Genomic DNA, 19,002 nt, shown 5'->3' with positions numbered 1-19,002 from the left:
CTATTCGTCGATACAGAATGATAATTTAGAAGCAGAAACAGACGTTTTTTATTAATTAAAATAAAAAACTAAAAAACTGAAGTCGTAAGCTGAAACTGAAAGATCATTTTCTGCAGCTTTATCACGACAAACACTCACTTTTTTTTTTTTTTTTATCACACTATCATCTGATACACTGTTATAAGAATAGAGACTTTCGGTTTCTATCTCCCCGGTGCGATAACAGCAGGACGAGAGCAGTGTTATCGCCATGGAAACCAAGATCCTCTCTGATGCAAAAGTGGTCAAATAAAATAGCAATTTGTGAAAAAAAATTAAAAAAATAAACCCGGTTCAGGGCAGCCTACAGGCCAATGTACATGGAAAGGTGACCCTTCCACTGCAGGAGATTAATGGCTGAATATGAGATTGAATAAACAGTCGTCCAGTCTCAGCACACATTTATCAGCAGCACAAGAAGAGTTCGCACGACGGGAACAGATCTCACCATGGCGAGGACGTTCAGAAACTCCCGCGTGTCAAAGTGGAGGAGGGTGTGAATAAACGGGAAAACTTCCTCCTCCTCCGAAGAATCAGCTGAGTGGAGACGGATCAGGAACTCAAACACCTGGAGCACACGAGCACACGAGCACACACACACACACACACACACACACACACACACACACACACACACACACACACACACACACACACACACACACACACACACACACACACACACACACACACACACACACACACACACACACACACATTAGCTTCCTAGTACAAAGAGAAAGTACAAAGACAGCAGCTCCATCTCTTCAGATGACACATGATGATGATGATGATGATGATGATGATGCGTTATCCCTGTTCCCCTCCGCCAATCACGTGTCCCCAGCATCACTGATCAGACTCTATAGTAAACACCTTTTAACCCTGAGAACCAATCACACAAAAGCAAGTTTTCTTTTTCGGTCAAAAATAAAATTCAGCTGGAACGACGTCAAGTTGTGAGCAGAAGTTAAACTCTCTGGAGCGTTGAGGGTGAATAATTCACTTTCCAATCATGAATTAAATGAGCTACACTGTTGTGTGTAAACTGCTTTAGACTCAGTGGTCTCACACAGCTGCTCGATTACTAAACCAGAGGAGATGAAAGGGCTTTTGAATTGTTACCTCTTCATGTGTCATTTAATTACAATTCATTTTGTAGGTAACCTGAGTGTCTTTTATATTTTATGGCTGAGATTGGCTGCTGATTCACATCAGCTGAGTCAGCTTCATTTTTATATGATTAAATCAATCAGAAGGTTGTTTTAATTATTTCTGTAAGTGGGATGAAATACATAGAACATCCATCCGTCATTCCACTTTCGCGAAAATAAAATGCCATCAAGTACAAAAATAGGGTCCTAAAAGTTCCTTTTTTGTGATCAAGTAATCACACGTTTTAAGAAGGTGTGTCACATTTAGCAACAAGGTCGACCGCACCTCCTCACTCAGATGAGTGTTTGATGTTCCTTTCTTCACTCAAGAGTTTCTCCTAGACGTTTCCTACCCCACTCCAATGATAAGATTTAAAACGTGAGCCTGAGTTCGGGGCTCTCTGACGACTCACACCGGTCTCTCGTCTTTATTGTCTGGTCGGAGTTAAATCCACATTTTGTCTTTTTTGTTTTGAAGAATGAAGCTTTAGTTTCATCTGGTCCCTGAACATTGTTTTTCTATCCAGAACATAGAATCACCCGCAGCAGAGAATAACTGTTAAAAACGTCTCCGTCTTCACAGGAGCAAACCTCTCACATATGGCACCGTGTCTAATCATTCACTAGGAGAGCTGAAAGAAAACCTTCATACAACACAAATCACTCCTGGAGTTTTAACCAAGTCCAAATCATCTATCATGTTGTTTAATATGTCAGAAACAGCTTCTACGTACCTGATGCTTCACTTGGACCACCAGGTCTTCAGGGATGTTTCCTCGGGGATATGCCCTTCCTGCAAGACAGCAGCTATACACACACACACACACACACACACACACACACACACACACACACACACACACACACACACACACACACACACACACACACACACACAAGTGTGCATTGACACAAGGATGTAATATTGGTAAAAATCAAGGCCCTAATAAAAAATAAGTACAATAACTTTATAAATACAGTCAAAATGTCACAGAGCGGTTCTCATCCTTCTGCTTCTCTTCCTGTTTCCATTATTTTCTCTTTGAAAGTCGCCTGCTACTTCGGATATGACAGAAACACAATGCCTCCATGAGCTGATGGACTGAGGAGGGAGTTGATGTGTGTGTGATTTACCTGATGTACACCAGAAGTTTGTTTCCCATCACCACGTCCTCATCTGACCCAGAAGACAAAGTGTAGAGTTACACACAATGCTTTTCTTAACTATAAAGATAATTCAAATATTAAAAAGTGGTAGGTGTGGTTTTCCAACCTTACCTGTTAGGCTCCTCCCCTCCCTAAGTGTTGGGCCAATCACTGCAAAGAGTTTCTGAAATATAAAGATAAAGTCGACAGCCCAGTGGAGTGTGATGTCAGATAATGTTCAGGAACTGAGGCACACATTCTATTAAAAGGATTTATTAGTCCACAACACACTCCAAAAATGATTTAAGTTCAATTTTAATTATTAAGAGAACATTAAGTATGAGTGAATACAATATGTAAATATGTTATTGTCAGTTAAAAAGCTGGTTGAACTGCGTTTCCAGTTTTCATCACGTTTCCAGCCTCCACCTGCACCATCTAACATAAGACTTATTTTGGATTAATATCACATTAATAATATATTAATAACACATTAGGTTGGTAGATCAGTTTTAATTTATATTAGATGTGTAGTCGAAATGTTAGTCTGAAGTTTGGTAAACGTGATCCCATCACAGAAATGGTACATTCAAAAAGGTCAAATGGTCAAGCATGTTATTAATTTAACTTCTGAATTTGATAATAGTTGATTTAGAAATCTTTTCACAAGAAATTATGACTTTAACTTTTAGAAATGTCTTATAACAACTTCTCCCTGCAAGAAAATCCCAATTTAAACACAATGCTCTGAAAAACAAAAGATGAAACTCAGATTAAACCACATCACCTCTAAACGTGGTCCGTGCTTCACATAAAAATTATAGATCTGGACAGAACGGCCTGAAACGGCTTATTTCATGCAAATATGTGAACAACATGAAATCAAGTTCTACATGATTAAATCTGACACGATGGAAGGAATGAAAGAAACCTTCTGTTGGATGACTCACCTCCATCGGAGTAATGTAGTCATTCATGCCACTGTTGAACACGTAGATCATCGCATCATAGAGCTGGTTCTCCCAACACACCTGAACCACCTTCACACACACACACACACACACACACACACACACACACACACACACACACACACACACACACACACACACACACACACACACACAATCTTTAGTGAACAATATAACAGTGGAACGTATTTGTCTGACTGCTGCTGACAGTTGTGGACATCACACACCACATGGAGTTGTAATATTCAGATGTAGACAGCTGGTGTTTCTTTTCTCCATCTGCTTTTGTGTAAATAAAATAATCACTGATTGGATAAAACTGGATTTTTTTTTTTTTTTTAATTGTTTGAAGGAAAATCTTGAGGATTTGTGTCCTCAGGATAAAACTGACAGATGTACAAATTATGATCCAGAAATGTGGAGCTGAAGATTTTTACGAACAATAACAGTTTTGTAACGCAGAGTGAGAATTTCTGCACAGATGTTGTAAAATGTAAAATTTGTTTGTTGCACACAGATTTTCTCATAAATCGTTTTTATATTTGCACAAAGTCCAATTAACATTTGTGAATCTTCTGAAGGATATTTTAAAAATGTTTACACTGTCTTCACACCTGATGGATGTCCAGGCTGGTGACATCCAGATGGACAATACATCTTTCCAGGCTGTCCAACAGACCGTTGCCATGGTAATGGGCCAGGAGGTCCCTCATGATGGGAGTGGTCATGTGACCGAGGCGGTCAGCAATGATGTACGACTCCAACGACTCCAGGAAGACTCCCTTAGCAACCATGTTCTCCATCAGCCGGGAATACAGCTGGTTGAACAGCAGGTCACTGCCACACACACACACACACACACACACACACACACACACACACACACACACACACACACACACACACACACACACACACACACACACACACACACACACACACACACACACACACACACACACACACACACAACATTGTATATTGAACAGATGTATATTTCACTACATGATGTCACTGCAGTAAACATCATCAGATCACTGAGGTGAGTTGGTTTTATCCCTAATAACTACAGATCCTTAATATATTATCAAAAATATAAACGCAACACTTTTATCTTCACTCTGATTTTCAGGTCTAAGACTTCTTCGACGCACACTAAAGGTTTATTTCTCGCACAAAAATACAGGTGAGGAGCATCAACATGATCCACTTAAAAATGTACCTTAAATGTTCTTTACTTATTCTGCTTTAAGTGATATGTTTTCACTGAATCATATTAATATCATTTATTTTTCTGTACACATGTACTCACGCCCTCTGGAGCAGCAGGCTGTAATCCACCAGCACTGGAACCACATCCTGAACACACCACAGAGAAGAGAAGATGAAGAGCGGGGAAATAACACAGACCACACATCGGATGGGGGACAGATTTCAGTGTAACACCAAACTGAAGGGGACTGCGTTGACACTGCAGGTGCTCACTGTCGCCTCCTAATGTACAAAGTGGTATTACAAGCAGGGATTGAATTCATTGGCGCATACTTAGTTTACCTGGAAGTGCTGCTCCATCACTTGGATCTTGCCTTGTTCTGGACATTTCTTCAGAGCAAACTCTGCGAACTGGAAGAGGATCTCGACCATCTGCACACACAGACAGAGAAAGCTCCATCAGAGGGAACCGTCCTGGTGAAACAGCTTTAAATGCAGCACCGTGTGGTTTTCTCCTCTCACCTTGTCACTGACCACGGCCTTCCTCTTCAGCGGATCTCCATACAGGCCTGGAACAAACACATGACTGTCTCACTGTCCATCTGACACACAACAGATTTGTACATTAACAATATGATTTAACATATCTATGTTGATCATGTGCTGACACAGATATTCAAACCGTATTAAACACATGCAGTGATTCTGTGTTTTTATAGTCTCAGTTAACCCTCTTTAAAAGACTCAAAATTGTTTGAATAAAAGACAAAAAGAAACCAATTTCATGTATTTTGAAAAAGACTTTGCAATTACAAGAAAATGATGAGATGGAGTCTGAAATATTCAGTCTTTTCCAAAAACTTTGTCGCCCACAATGTCCGTCTTCTGACAGGTTTAATGAGTCTGAGAGCTGAATTCAGTGTGTGTTTGTGTATATGTGTATTAATACATACATATCTGTAAGGGCCGTATGCATGATACCCACCAACCACTGCCTTAGCAGTTCCCTCGTGGAAGGACCAGGCCAGAGAGAGAGCCTCCACAAAGTGCTCCTGCTTCAGGAAGCAGTCGATACGCTGGGGACACACACACACACACACACACACACACACACACACACACACACACACACACACACACACACACACACACACACACACACACACACACACACACACACACACACACACACACACACACACACACAGGGTTTTCACCTTTTACAATTTGTAATGCACAAAGTTTAACAACCAAAACAACACTTTCACAGAAGCGTATACAAACATACAATCAATCACTTCTTAATGCTGCTGTGCGTTTTCATACATATGACTTCGGACTCATTAGATAACACTTGTTCCTTGAACAAACGTGCCGCTGTGTTGTGACACCCTGAGACCAGAATCTTCTAATCATCACGTCACACCAAATGATTTACGTACTGTAACTTTAACTGTTCTTCATAATGACTAATCTGTGTAGAACTACAGTTCTCAGGTTTGTACTAACTTACAGCAGTGTCATACATACCTCTCTCCAGTTCCTTAGAGCCATGATGTGAGCCGACTGCAAGGAAAGACAACATCATACTATTATATATACTGCTGTAACTGTTATATATACTGCTATATATACACTATTATATATACTGCTGTATATACTGCTGTAACTGTTATATATACTATTATATATACTGCTGTATATACTCCTGTAACTGTTATAAATATACTGCTGTATATACTGCTGTAACTGTTATATATACATATATACTGCTGTATGTACTGCTGTAACTGTTATATATACTGCTATATATACTATTATATATACTGCTGTAACTGTTATATATACACTGCTATATATATTATTATATATATTGCTGTATATACTGCTGTAACTGTTATATATACTGCTATATATACTATTATATATATTGCTGTATATACTGCTGTAACTGTTATATATACTGCTATATATACTATTATATATACTGCTGTAACTGTTATATATACTATTATATATACTGCTATATATACACTGCTGTAACTGTTATATATACTGCTGTATATACTGCTGTAACTGTTATATAGACTGATATATACTATTATATATACTGTTGTGTATACTGCTGTAACTATTATATATAGTGTTATAAGTATTATACTGTTATAAGTGTTATATATACTGTTATAAGTGATATATATACACTGTTATAAGTGTTATATATACATTATAATGTTACATATGCTGTTATAACTGTTATATATATACACTGTTATAAGTGTTATATATATACTGTTATAAGTGATATATATATATACTGTTATAAGTGTTATATATACATTATAACGCTACATATGCTGTTATAACTGTTATATATATACACTGTTATAAGTGTTATACATACTGTTATAAGTGTTATATATATACTGTTATAAGTGATATATATATATACTGTTATAAGTGTTATATATACATTATAACGCTACATATGCTGTTATAACTGTTATATATATATATACACACACACACACACTGTTATAAGTGTTATATATGCTGTTATAAGTGTTATATATACTGTTATAACTGATATATACTGTTGTATATACTGGTATATTAGAATACTAAAATGAAATGTCTTTCAACTTTCACACATGTTAGTTTTTTCTCAGGAGAAATGTCACAGATGAAATATTTCTGATGAGACATCATTAAATGATAACAAACAGACCAATATTCATCTGGATGTGATGCAGTGTGTTGTGTGTGTAAAGATGTGAACAGGTCTGAAGGACTCATTTAAAACGGTTTGACAGAAGTGACCATACAACAGTTTTTTACTATTAAACTAAACAAACCCGTCTTCTGAGATTAATCCCATATAAATTAATTTATGTAATGACCTCTTGATAGTATATTAAAATATTTTACTTTTTGCATCTGGTGTAATGAGTGAGTGTATTATGTGCTGCTTCCTTTTATTTATTTGGTGGAGTTGTTTGAACTTTGATTATAGCTACTACAGTCAAAAACCAAACAAACCAAACGCTCCTAACTCTACTGCTTTCTCCAGGTCATGTCCTTCTCCAGTAGCCGCAGGGCTGATACTCCTACAATGGAAATCCTCCCATAAAGAATGGTTGTTTAATGTGATTGAAATTGATTTTCACCTTCTTCTTGAAAGTATTTGATGGAATTCAATACGTGGATGCACCTAAATGAATCGTCAGGTGAACGTCTTTTTTACTGAACACTGTTATCGGTTTCAGCGTCACTGCAGCAACAGTCAGACGGTCTTTCTCAGGGTTTTTACCGAATGATCAGTCTGCTCAGGGGAAGACACATCCACATACATTCATACAACAGATGAGTCAGATAAAAGGAGACAGTACCTTGGTGCCCAGATAGATAATCTGTCCTGCGTAGCTGGAGACGGACTGGTAGCAGGCTTTCTCTCCGACTAAAGCCTGGAAAACACACACACACACACACACACACACACACACACACACACACACACACACACACACACACACACACACACACACACACACACAAGATGGTTTTAACTCTAGAGTTCGATGAGGACTCAAGGGAACGTCGGAAATGTGCTGGTTTATTTGTGATGAGATCACCATGGTTACCAAGAGGTGGTCAGACTGACACTTTAGTTATCAGGCTCAGAGTCTGTTCACAGATTTGAGAACATGTGACCGTCTGACTGAGTTCCTCCGGGACGGGTTTGTATAATTCTTCTCCCTGTGTTCATGATGTCCAGCGGCACTTAAACCTGCCACACATTTGGCTTAATTACTCTGTGACTGTAAGGATAAAGTCTGAACTTTTGGACTATGGACCCGCATTTGCACTACATTATACATTTATATATTGCAGTCCAGTGGTTTTGTCTGTTTTTATGTTTTTATTGCTACATATTTATATTTTTCCTGTTTTAGCTTTCTATTTTGCACACCGTGGGACTATGAGAAACCATATTTTGATCTCCCTGTATATCTTGTACAATTGGTGGATTGACAATAAAATTGACTTTGCCTTTGAGACAGGTGTGTAGATTTCTCATGGTTTCCTGCACTTAAATCACAACAAAACAAACAAGATTTGAACATTGTCAGCAGTACTTGTGTTACCTGTTTTCAGAAACCGCAGAGTCATGTTATTTTGAGAACATTATTATAGTTAGTATGTCCTGTTGTTATCAAGTGAAGAACTTGACCAAACTGCTTCCCTTCTTTTCTTTCCAACAGCTGAAACTAGTCATTGTTCTCTACGTATTTATCTTAAACCGGACCTCATCCATGACCCAGAAACATGACATTTGACCTCTGAGCCCGTTCCCTCACCAAAGCCTGGGACACATTCCCTCCGGTGGCCAGCGATTTGAAATGTCGGCTGTTGTAGACCAGCTGCACCTGCTCCAGGTCCAGAGTCTCCAGAACATCCTGACTGGGCCGGTCCACAACCTGCAGCTTCTCATGGCTGTCCACCAGGACCAGAGTCCGACTGTTGATCCACTGCAGAGACACAGAGACGGGAAGACACGTCAAGCGTTTTATTCAAACATCAGCCATGTAGAGGTTGGATGACGCCTGAGTCTACCTGGTCGGCATCAAAGCAAAGAAAACCGAGCAACTCCAACGTAATACTGCTTACAAACTGAGCTCATTTCAGCACCTTTTAACGCTGTGTATAATGATGTCAGCCAGAAAAACAAACTCATTATCCAACCAGCTCAACTTCAAAGAGAGTTGATTAAACTGCTAAGGTCCTCAGGCAGTTTTCTGAACCTCCATCACAGTTAATCACAGTGGACACTTTTCTACTGACTCAGTTTATAGCAGCTGAATTTTCATATGATAAATGTCTGAGAGTGATATGTCACAATCCAATGTCCCTTCAAAACTTTCTGCTTTTCAAAAGTTCCTATATGACTCATGAAGCATTCTTGGACATTGTGTTGCAGTCACACAAGCAGACCAGTTCGTTTATTTATACATGTTTTTATAATTGCTGCTCTTTAACTTTACACACTGTACCTTACATTAGACAGTCACAATGCAATATATCATGTTTGACTCTAAAGTGAAGAAGAGGGTGCAGAGTGTGTATAAAGTGTTGAAGAACATCAACCAGGAGCCCTCAAGCACCTGCTGGTTACACAGCGGGACGGTCCTGAGCCACTGTGTGCTCAGGGGAACACATGTTCAAGTCTACGAGGAAGGCCCTGTTCACATCTGAAGTTAAAATGCATGCTGGGTGATGCGATCACAAGCTGTAAGCTGTAAACACAGGACGCACTGAGATCCACATTCAGAAGTGTTCTGGGCCGCATTGAAGACCATCTACTGAACTGAACTCAAACCTGCAGGAATAACTAAACAATCTGAGTGTGAACAGATGTGACGGGTCGAGCCTGACAGGGTTTGGGTTGTAACTTATAAACTCTAGTGTTCTACATTTTTCGACAAAACAGGAATGAGTTTCAACTCCTGCTGTATTTTGGGCAACAAATGAAAGAAGGCAAACAATTGGAGGCTGAAACTCCTGATTCACTCAGTCCTCAGCAGATTATTTGTCTCTCTCATGAACAGGCTTTTATACAACAAGTAGTTCCGACCCAGAGATCTGATTGGTCAACTGTACATTTACAAACGTGATCAAATCAGCATAAAAGCAATAAAACGGACTGGATCTCCTCTCTGTTGCTAGGTGGTTGCTAAGGGTCGGCCTTCTTCCTGGAGTTGTAAACATTGCCTACATTACATAAGAGTCTACTGACGCGACAGAGATCACACGAACACATTTTTTATATTGAGAGTGAATTTCTCCACAATATGAATACATTTTGATTACATATTTTATTTAGCTGGTAACTTGTTGTATAATCGCAATATTACATTCGGGGTGTGCTTTAAGCGCCTCGGTCCTGATCGCATCACTGTTTTGCCAATAATGACTTTAAAGCACACCCTCTTGCGTAATATTGTTTAATTAAAGCTGTCCACTTGTGATCGGATCACCCGGGACATATCAATGCCAGGTGTGAACTGGGCTACAGGTAACTGCTCTGAAACAGACCCGCTGTTTTGCATGAGGTACTTACACTGAGGCTGATGATGTCACAGCTGAGGTGGAGCTGTCTTTGTTTGATGACATGGATGGTCCCCGTCTCCTCCTTCTTCACCTGAAGCAACCATCAGAAGAGAAACTCCCACAGTTCTTCAACAGAACACTGGTGCAAAGGTTTCACAAGCAGAAATCTGGGAAATATTATATCAAAGCCTGTATACTTCTAACGTGAGCATATTTCTGTTACTATATTCAAAAGTAGCCCATAATTTACATCTAAAAAAAAACTGTTGATTCTATTAAAAAACAATATCCAAGTTCAGTGATGTTATGAAGAAAACTTAATATTTTGACCCCAGAAGAAAAAACCTAAATGGAATCAAAAGGAAGTAAGGTGTACTGTACACTCCAAAGATAAGAGTGAGTTACCAGAAGGAAGTGAACTGTATCTCCTTTGCAAAAAGCCAGGATGGGATTGACCGCCTTCTGAACAGGAACAAACTGCCAGGACAGCTGAGGGACACTGGACGGATCGGACTGTTGAGAGAGGGCGCATCACAGCGTTTCAGGCATCGATGTCAGAGAGTTAACCTTTAAAACATGAGGTACTATTGTGGTCTGCAAAGGTCACATCCTCATCACAGCATTCAGCTCTGCCTGTCCTGCCAGCACGTTTAGTGGAAATAAATAAAAAAGTAAGCACAATCTTTGGAATTAGAAATGTGGTTGGAGTTATGGACAACACTGTCCAGACTGAGACTGACTGCTTACATGATGAGACCAAGTGTGTTCAAGGCAAGAGTGACGTTTTTTGGACATTGGTTGAATTTGTGTTAATTACTGCGATCACAAGATCACAATTTCCAGGAGGAACTGTGAAACCAGACTTTGGGACAAATTCTACATCACTGATCACAAAGAGGAGTGGTCTTTCACTAAATTCCAACGCAGGTATGAGAAGAACAAGCTGCTGACAATGCGGTGAAGTAAAGCTAGGGATTTCAGAGGACTCACCATCAGGATTTGTTGGTTTGCATAAAAATATAAAGTGTTACAAAGTAATCTCAAAGACTTTGGATACTCAACAGTTTGCAATTGGACGAATTGTTTATAATGTGATTGAGCACTGTAGCTACTCTCCCTGGAGTTGGCCATCAATATGAAATAACTCCAAAGCAAAACACACATCATTGGACAGGTATCTTGATGGCTTTCTGTTGAAGCTCAGTTGGGTGATGCAGAAGTGTTGGGATCATAAACACCTTCGTATCAATGGATGTGGGCCAACATGCATTCACAACAACCAGATGGACAAACACATAGAAGTTCAAACCTTGCTGTAAGGGAAGGTCATCCAGACTTTCAGAGTGGGCTTTAGTCCGATGACTAGAATCTGGTGAAGGAAACCAAAAGGGGAATACATCAGACATCTTACACACAGCTGGGTGGAAACACTGAGGTTGTGGATGCATTGTGAATGCAGCTGTTACTTTAGTGAGAGAGGCCATAGCCAGCAGAGAATAGTGTGTGATGGGATGGTCTCTGAAGTCCGGAGGAGCACGCAGAGGTTCGACACAGCAGACCTCCCCTTTAGAACCACTGAAGAGACACCGAGAGTCACATGACCGCATTCCCATCACCCTCCTGGAAACAAAGACAAACAGACATTCACAAAAACAGAGAGACCAGCAGGGAAGATGTATTTATAATCTGACCAAACTGCTGAAACACTGAGATAGACTGAGCATATAATCTATAAGGAAGACTGATGGCAGACTATCTAACACATATTGTAACTTTAAATTAAAGTAATTCACCTGAAAGCCAGTTCAAAAACGGATCCTCCACTGTCATTGCAAACTGCAAGAGTCGGGTCATCTGTGAACTGCAGATAAAAATACAACCAAAGAACAACAATGTGTATATGGTATATATGTACTTTAGCAAGGTGTGGAAAACACATAGACACTGTACAGCATTGTTTCCGAAAAAGTTGGGACGGTGTAAAATGTTAATAAAAACACAATGCCATGATTTGCAAATCCCATGAACACATATTTAATTGCAATACACTAAAGACAACATACCAAATGTTGAAATGGAGAAATTGTATTGTTTTAAGAAAAATATATGCTCATTTAGAAGTTGATGCCAGTAACACATCTCTAGTTATTTCTGGGGATGAGACGAGTATCCGGTACCGATAGTGTACAAGTATCATCATTCATAAACGTACACACTCCATTTATATACTCACACAATTCATTTATGTACACACTCTGATTGATTTGATGGAGTTTGTAGGTATATAAATAGTGTGACTGCCACATTCAGCCTATATGAAATGACCAACATCAGCACGACACATAAACTACGTCATATTTGTGTAACGACTGTTTCCATTGTGAGTCTATATTTTAAATAGTACATGTGCATTAAGATATTTGTGTGTGTGTGTGTGTGTGTGTGTGTGTGTGTGTGTGTGTGTGTGTGTGTGTGTGTGTGTGTGTGTGTGTGTGTGTGTGTGTGTGTGTGTGTGTGTGTGTGTGTGTGTGTGTGTGTGTGTGTGTGTGTTTTGTGTGCGTACCTTCACATGCAGTACAGCTGTCCCTGGAGGATGAGCATCAGTGATCGTTCTCAGAAGCTTCCCATTGGCTAGATCCCACATTGTAATCTAATGATGCAGGCAGACAGACAGACAGACAGACAGGTGAGGGTAAGAACCACTCTGTATACTGTATTTTATTGTGCAACCTATATTGGATGATCAACATTGTTCGATGAATTATTGTTAATACATTGCAGTTAGTTATAAATATTATTTGTAGTTTTCCGATGACCTGCCTGCTCTCCTGAAACTGAACTGTCAGTGAATAATTTAATTAACTGATGATCATTTTTAATGAACCATTGGTAGTGACAAAGTCATAAATACATTTGGTTTCAATGAAGTTATAAACAACATGAAAGCTGTCTATGACAACCTCACAGCATGCATCAAAATTACTGACGTGACCTCCTTACAACAGGACTTATTAAATTTATACATTTAAAAATGATCTTTTACACCTCCTCCAAACTTTCCCAAGCACAATTACTCAAACAAATTTACACAAAATTATATCAGGACTTAAATGGCAAGTGAAAAGATCTCGAGTACAAATCATCACAGTAACAGAAAGACAGAGGAGGCTAACATCCTGAAAAATGACTATCTCAGATAAAAACCTGCGAAGAGTCACATAGATTGGAGCAGTGGGTAACGGTCTGGCGTGGAAAACATTAATCAAGGAACACAAACTGGAAGATGTTCATATTTTAAATTGGCGTCCGTATGAGCCAGATTTTAAACCAAATAAAACAAGGTAAAACATCTGCATGTGACGTTACACAGAAAGATGAAATTATGTGTTTTCAAACTTTAGGAGAGGTTTTCTTGTTAAAAACAAGATTTTCATATATACCTCCTATTGAGAAATTACTACAACCAAACAATTAGGAAGAAAATTCCCACCAAAGCTGGGAAAGCATTTATCCAATTTTTCAGAAAAGATTATAATCCAATGTTAAAAATGGGATCATTTTACAGCCTCTGAAATGTGAAAACTAATTAACAAAATATATGGAGGACAGACAGATGAGAGCAGGACAGAGGTCTGCCAGTTACAGATATTTCAATGGAAAGAAAAGCAGAGGATTTCATACGTGGAATGAAGTTTGCTGGAAAAAATATGAATAATTTGTTCATCACTCCCTTCATGAAGGTGCATTATGATAATAGTAATTCTAACCGTATTTAAGAACCTAACCTGCCAGAACTTTTACAACCTTACCGGCAGTATTAGTTTGAGAATTAAATAATTTGCATTCAGAAATCATGAACACGTTTACAGCTGCATGCGATATGTTCATATCCAACAGAGCACATGTTATTAGTCCTGTTTGTGGACTCTCTCTGTGATAGGCTCCACCCCTCTGACTTTTTTCCAACTTGAATCAGAGCCAGCAGGCCTGTGATTGTGCGGCGTGTTTGTGTTGTTTACCTGTCCTTTGGCGAACCCGCAGAGAAGACGCGAGCAGTCATGGTTGATGCTCAGAGCAGAGACGGCTCCGAACTCCGCTCCGGTGGTCTTCGTGCCCAGACAGAGTCGCAGAGCCTGGTTGGTCTCTGGAGAGGAAGATGAACACGACGTTTAACCGCAGCAGGAGGACGACCTCAGAAAGGTGCGGATGGTAAAATAAATCCAAACAAAAAGACAAACTCAAGGTTTTCCCTGCAGGCTTCAGGTGTAACAGTGGAATCAAAGAGCACATCAATGCACTACGACAAAATGAAGAGCTGGAAAAGCAATGAAACTGCAGATCACGGCAAAGAGCATGCATCGAAGAAGCTCAGCCAAACCAAGATGCACACAAACAGTCTCAGAGCCAATCAGATGCAACACAGAATGACAGTGTAGTCATACCTTTTCCTGCCCAGCCATCATTATGTCAGCAACATAAAGAGACATCGGTAAGCCCTACTGAGATCTAAATCTAAAACCCAACAACATCACAGTTTGAACACTCAGGGAAACATTCGGGGTGTATCTGTGGGGACAGTCAGCTGTTTGCAGAGTCAGCGTTTTTGCATGCAGAATAATAAAAACCAACATCTTATTGAAGTTGAAATGACAAATGCTGTCTTTTAGCTGACGCCTACGATCACCTGAACCAGGCCAGTGTTTGTTGGTCGTGCTGCTCTTACATTCATCATGTGGAGCTGCAGTAACTGGAATTTACAAAATATTCATTATTTGAAGTATCTATAACTGCAGACACTGAGCTCTATCTAACACCCAGCAGGCGTCTGTGCTAGTTTCAGGCTAAAACAGTGGGCATTTCCCGTCTAAAATCCAGGCTGTTAAAATAACAAGTGGACCTGCAGCCATCTGAACACCGGCGGGAGTATTGGTCTGAAAATGACGTGTCGTCAGCCATTAATATCTTAAAGAAGTGGAAAACAATGTGTGAGATTTGCCAGTAAAAACCTGGTCTTCAGAAGATGTTGCAGGACTTCAGTGTTATTTTACAGTGTATTATGTTAAAGAGGCTTTCACTGCACACAGTCTGAACATCAGGCTTTACTCACATTTCAGCACCAATATCCATGTATGAACATCACATTGAGCAAGAAAGAAGACACACAGACCTCTCCGACCTCATCTCCTTTCATGGTGGCTTTGTTTTACATTTTAAAGTCTATTTCGAACTGAAATGTCAAAAATGCAAGTTCACTGTGATGAAGATAGAGTCCGTAACAGGAGAGATTAATGAGATTCTTCCAGTCTTTCCTGAGTTTATTAGTGTGCACGTTTACACAACAGCAGGAACTTTCTACTGGTCATTTTCTAACCCATCGCTGACTCACAGGATCGATCAGGATGTAACATAAATGATCCTGAACCATCACAGAGTTCCTCAGCTTCGGTCTCATCATCACCCAGCAGCTGTCGCACATCTTTATTTCACTGTTAACTAAATCTGATCCGTCGTGTGTATTTTTCTGCATGTCAGTAATTTTCAGTTTTTATAGCAGGATGTTTGCAGCAGTGACATTATTGTGTCTGTTTCCATGATTACATGTAGAAGGTGACCCCTGTATTATTCAAGGAGGATAACAACTCAAATACAGCCATATGAAGCCCGGTAACAATAAAACCCATTACATCGTTCAGAAGGTTTTTCTGTAGTTCTGACTAAACGTGGACGGAGGTTTTTAGTGTGGAGGCCAAACGCTGGCAGAGAGAGGGAAACATGACAAGTGCACAAAGTACACAACTCACACAGACACGCACAGCAGCGCACAAACATGCAACAGATTAAACATAAAAAAAACCTTCAATGATTTTTATCATCACAGAAGAGTTCTTAATATAAAAAATTACTATTAATCTGCCAACGTGTAAGAACACGTGGCCTTTAGAGGGAGATGACTCTCTTAGTGGTTTGTTTCATGTTACGTCCAAAACACATGAATGATTCATCAAGACTACAATCGGTTTGAACCACACCCCTTACTTTGCACTCAGATTATCCACCGTTAAACGGATTTGGAAAAGCCCTAATTGTACACTGCACACTTACATTGTTAACATTTAGTTAAAGATAACAAGCTCTGACAGACCGATCAGATGGAAATCTCCCATGATGCACCGAGCTCCTCGATTTCACCCTCTCTTTCACTGCCCATGCATTTATTTGCCAACATATTATCTCCTTAACTTTACACCTCTCTCCTGTAGATTTGTGCTTTTGTGCAGCTGTCTGGTCTGTAGTTCCTGGTGCACCAGCCTGCCCAGTCTTTATTGGTTGTTGTCTCTACGCTGTTCTTTTCTCTCTCTGCTCTCCAGTCGAGGGAGATTTTCTCCACCTCTGAGTCTGCTTCTGTTGCAGGTTTCTTCCTGTTTAAAAGGACTTTTTCCTTTCAGCTGTCACTCATGTGGGAACTGTTGAATTGCTGGGTTCCTGTCTACAACCCTGTTTCTAACACAGTAAAAAAAACACTGTAAAATGTAAATAAAAACAGAAAGTGATGATTTGTAAATCATATAAACCCATATTTCATTGCAAATAGACCAAAGACAACATATCAAATGGTGAAACAGAATTTTTTTTTTGTTTTTCTGAAAAAATTTATCGTATTTTGAATTTGATGGCAGCAACACGTCTCAAAAAAGTTGGAACCAGGAGCATGTTTACCGCTGTGTTGCATCACCTCTTCTTTAAACTAAAAATTGTCATGTCCTGATGCTCCAGATGTTTTCAGTGATTGACAGGTCTGGACTGCAGGAGGCCAGTTTATCAGCGGACTCTTCTACTAGAGAACCATGCTGTTGGAATACGTGCAGAATGTGGTTGGACGTTGTTCTGCTGAAATAAACAAGACCTTCCCTGAAAGAGACGTTGTCTGGATGGCAGCATATGTTGCTCCAAAACCTGAATATATCATTCAGCATTAATGCTTCCTTCCAGATGTTCAAGCTACCCATGCCATGTGCACTAATGCATCCTGTACCATCACAGATGCTGGCTTTAGAACTGAGCTGATAACAAGCTGGGTGGTCCCTCTCCTCTTTAACCTGGAGGATGCAGCGTCCATGATTTCCAAACAGAACCTCAGATTGTGATCCATCAGACCTCAGGACAGTTGTCCACTTCACCTCAGTCCATCTTCAATGATCTCGGTCCAGAGAAGGCGGCGGTGTTTCTGATCATGTTTCTATCTGGTTTCTTCTTTGGAGAGTTTTAACAGCATTTGTGGACGCAGCGATGAACTGTGTTCACAGACGATGGTTTTCACAAGTGTTCCTGAGCCCATGCAGTGATTTCCACTCCAGAATAGTGTGTTTTTAATGCAGTGCTGCCTGAGGGCCCGAAGATCATCACCATCCAATATTGGTTTCCAGCCTTGTCCCTTGTGTTCAGAGATTTCTCCAGATTCTCTGAATCTTTTAATGATATTATGAACCGTAGACGATGAAATCCACTAATTCTTTGTAGTTTTAAGTTGAGGAACATTATTCTTAGATTGTTGCACTAAAGACTGTCCCACCCACAGACACACAGCAGTCATTCTTTGATGACTTTTGTCTACAGAGTGTTTTAAAGTGAAGTCATCCTGACATCAGTGCGAGCACGTGAGGAAGGTAATGAAGTTCAGACTCACCAAAGACCAGAGCCAGACCGTGAGACGTTCCCACCACGATCACCCCCGACACCGTCTGAACACACACAATATACAGCTGATGAGAAGGTGAAACACACACAAAGCAAAACACAACCACTTTGTGACTCCACAGACTCAGTCAGACACAAAGAAGACAACATGAGGTGGTCAAGTTTTTCAGTATCATCAGTCCACTGGAACTTTATTAACTATGATAACTTCTCTTTCTCTGCTGTCTTGCTTCTTTCTTTCAGTTCAATACAAAGTTATAAATGCGGATCATTTGAAAACAAACGTGTCTTTCTGTTGCACTGCTGAGTTTGTAGTTAATTTATATTGTCATGGAGATTTAAATGAAGGTAAAAACCTTCAGAGTGGAGCACCTTGGTATTTTCAAATTCAGTTTATTTCCCATGTTTATAGTTTGCAGTTCATTTTCAAAATATTAAATCTGCTCAAATAAATCAAGGAATAAAAATTAAATCACACATAATAAAAAAGCATGTTATCAGATTTCAGACAGCTATCAGCACCCTGCTGAGTTGGAATGAACTAATACTCACGATAGCAGTTGGCAGTCCAGCATCCACTTTGTCCTGAGAAAAGATAGAAATGTTCTTATTGTGTACAATCTTCAATGTGTTACTGTGTTTTCATTAATCATGCGGTGGGTACATTCAAACTGTGG

General features: G+C 39.6%; 1 protein-coding gene across 2 annotated transcripts in view; it reads right to left on the bottom strand.

Annotated features, from left to right (window-relative positions):
* vps8 (VPS8 subunit of CORVET complex) overlaps positions 1–19,002 on the bottom strand; it is a 35,223-nt gene that overhangs the window by 11,791 nt on the left and 4,430 nt on the right. For both annotated transcript variants that reach the window (XM_069722568.1, XM_069722569.1), the window contains exons 5-26: positions 18,878–18,910; positions 18,315–18,369; positions 14,650–14,774; positions 13,194–13,280; positions 12,424–12,491; positions 12,097–12,250; positions 11,940–11,999; positions 11,036–11,143; positions 10,641–10,721; positions 8,881–9,051; positions 7,912–7,986; positions 6,053–6,088; positions 5,508–5,598; positions 5,045–5,091; positions 4,865–4,954; positions 4,623–4,669; positions 3,925–4,147; positions 3,290–3,379; positions 2,472–2,523; positions 2,328–2,370; positions 1,928–2,000; positions 488–607 (exon numbers count right to left, since the gene is read on the bottom strand). In XM_069722568.1, the coding sequence (XP_069578669.1) occupies positions 488–607; positions 1,928–2,000; positions 2,328–2,370; positions 2,472–2,523; positions 3,290–3,379; positions 3,925–4,147; positions 4,623–4,669; positions 4,865–4,954; positions 5,045–5,091; positions 5,508–5,598; positions 6,053–6,088; positions 7,912–7,986; positions 8,881–9,051; positions 10,641–10,721; positions 11,036–11,143; positions 11,940–11,999; positions 12,097–12,250; positions 12,424–12,491; positions 13,194–13,280; positions 14,650–14,774; positions 18,315–18,369; positions 18,878–18,910 (1,929 nt within the window). The remainder of the gene's footprint in view (positions 1–487; positions 608–1,927; positions 2,001–2,327; positions 2,371–2,471; positions 2,524–3,289; positions 3,380–3,924; positions 4,148–4,622; positions 4,670–4,864; positions 4,955–5,044; positions 5,092–5,507; positions 5,599–6,052; positions 6,089–7,911; positions 7,987–8,880; positions 9,052–10,640; positions 10,722–11,035; positions 11,144–11,939; positions 12,000–12,096; positions 12,251–12,423; positions 12,492–13,193; positions 13,281–14,649; positions 14,775–18,314; positions 18,370–18,877; positions 18,911–19,002) is intronic.

The sequence above is a fragment of the Brachyistius frenatus genome, unplaced genomic scaffold (genome assembly GCF_029030835.1).
Source record: "Brachyistius frenatus isolate BFR_SWC_R1_liver_20210118 unplaced genomic scaffold, ASM2903083v1 Contig_296, whole genome shotgun sequence".
NCBI classification, from domain to species: Eukaryota; Metazoa; Chordata; class Actinopteri; family Embiotocidae; genus Brachyistius; species Brachyistius frenatus.
This window is presented reverse-complemented; position numbering and strand designations above follow the sequence as displayed.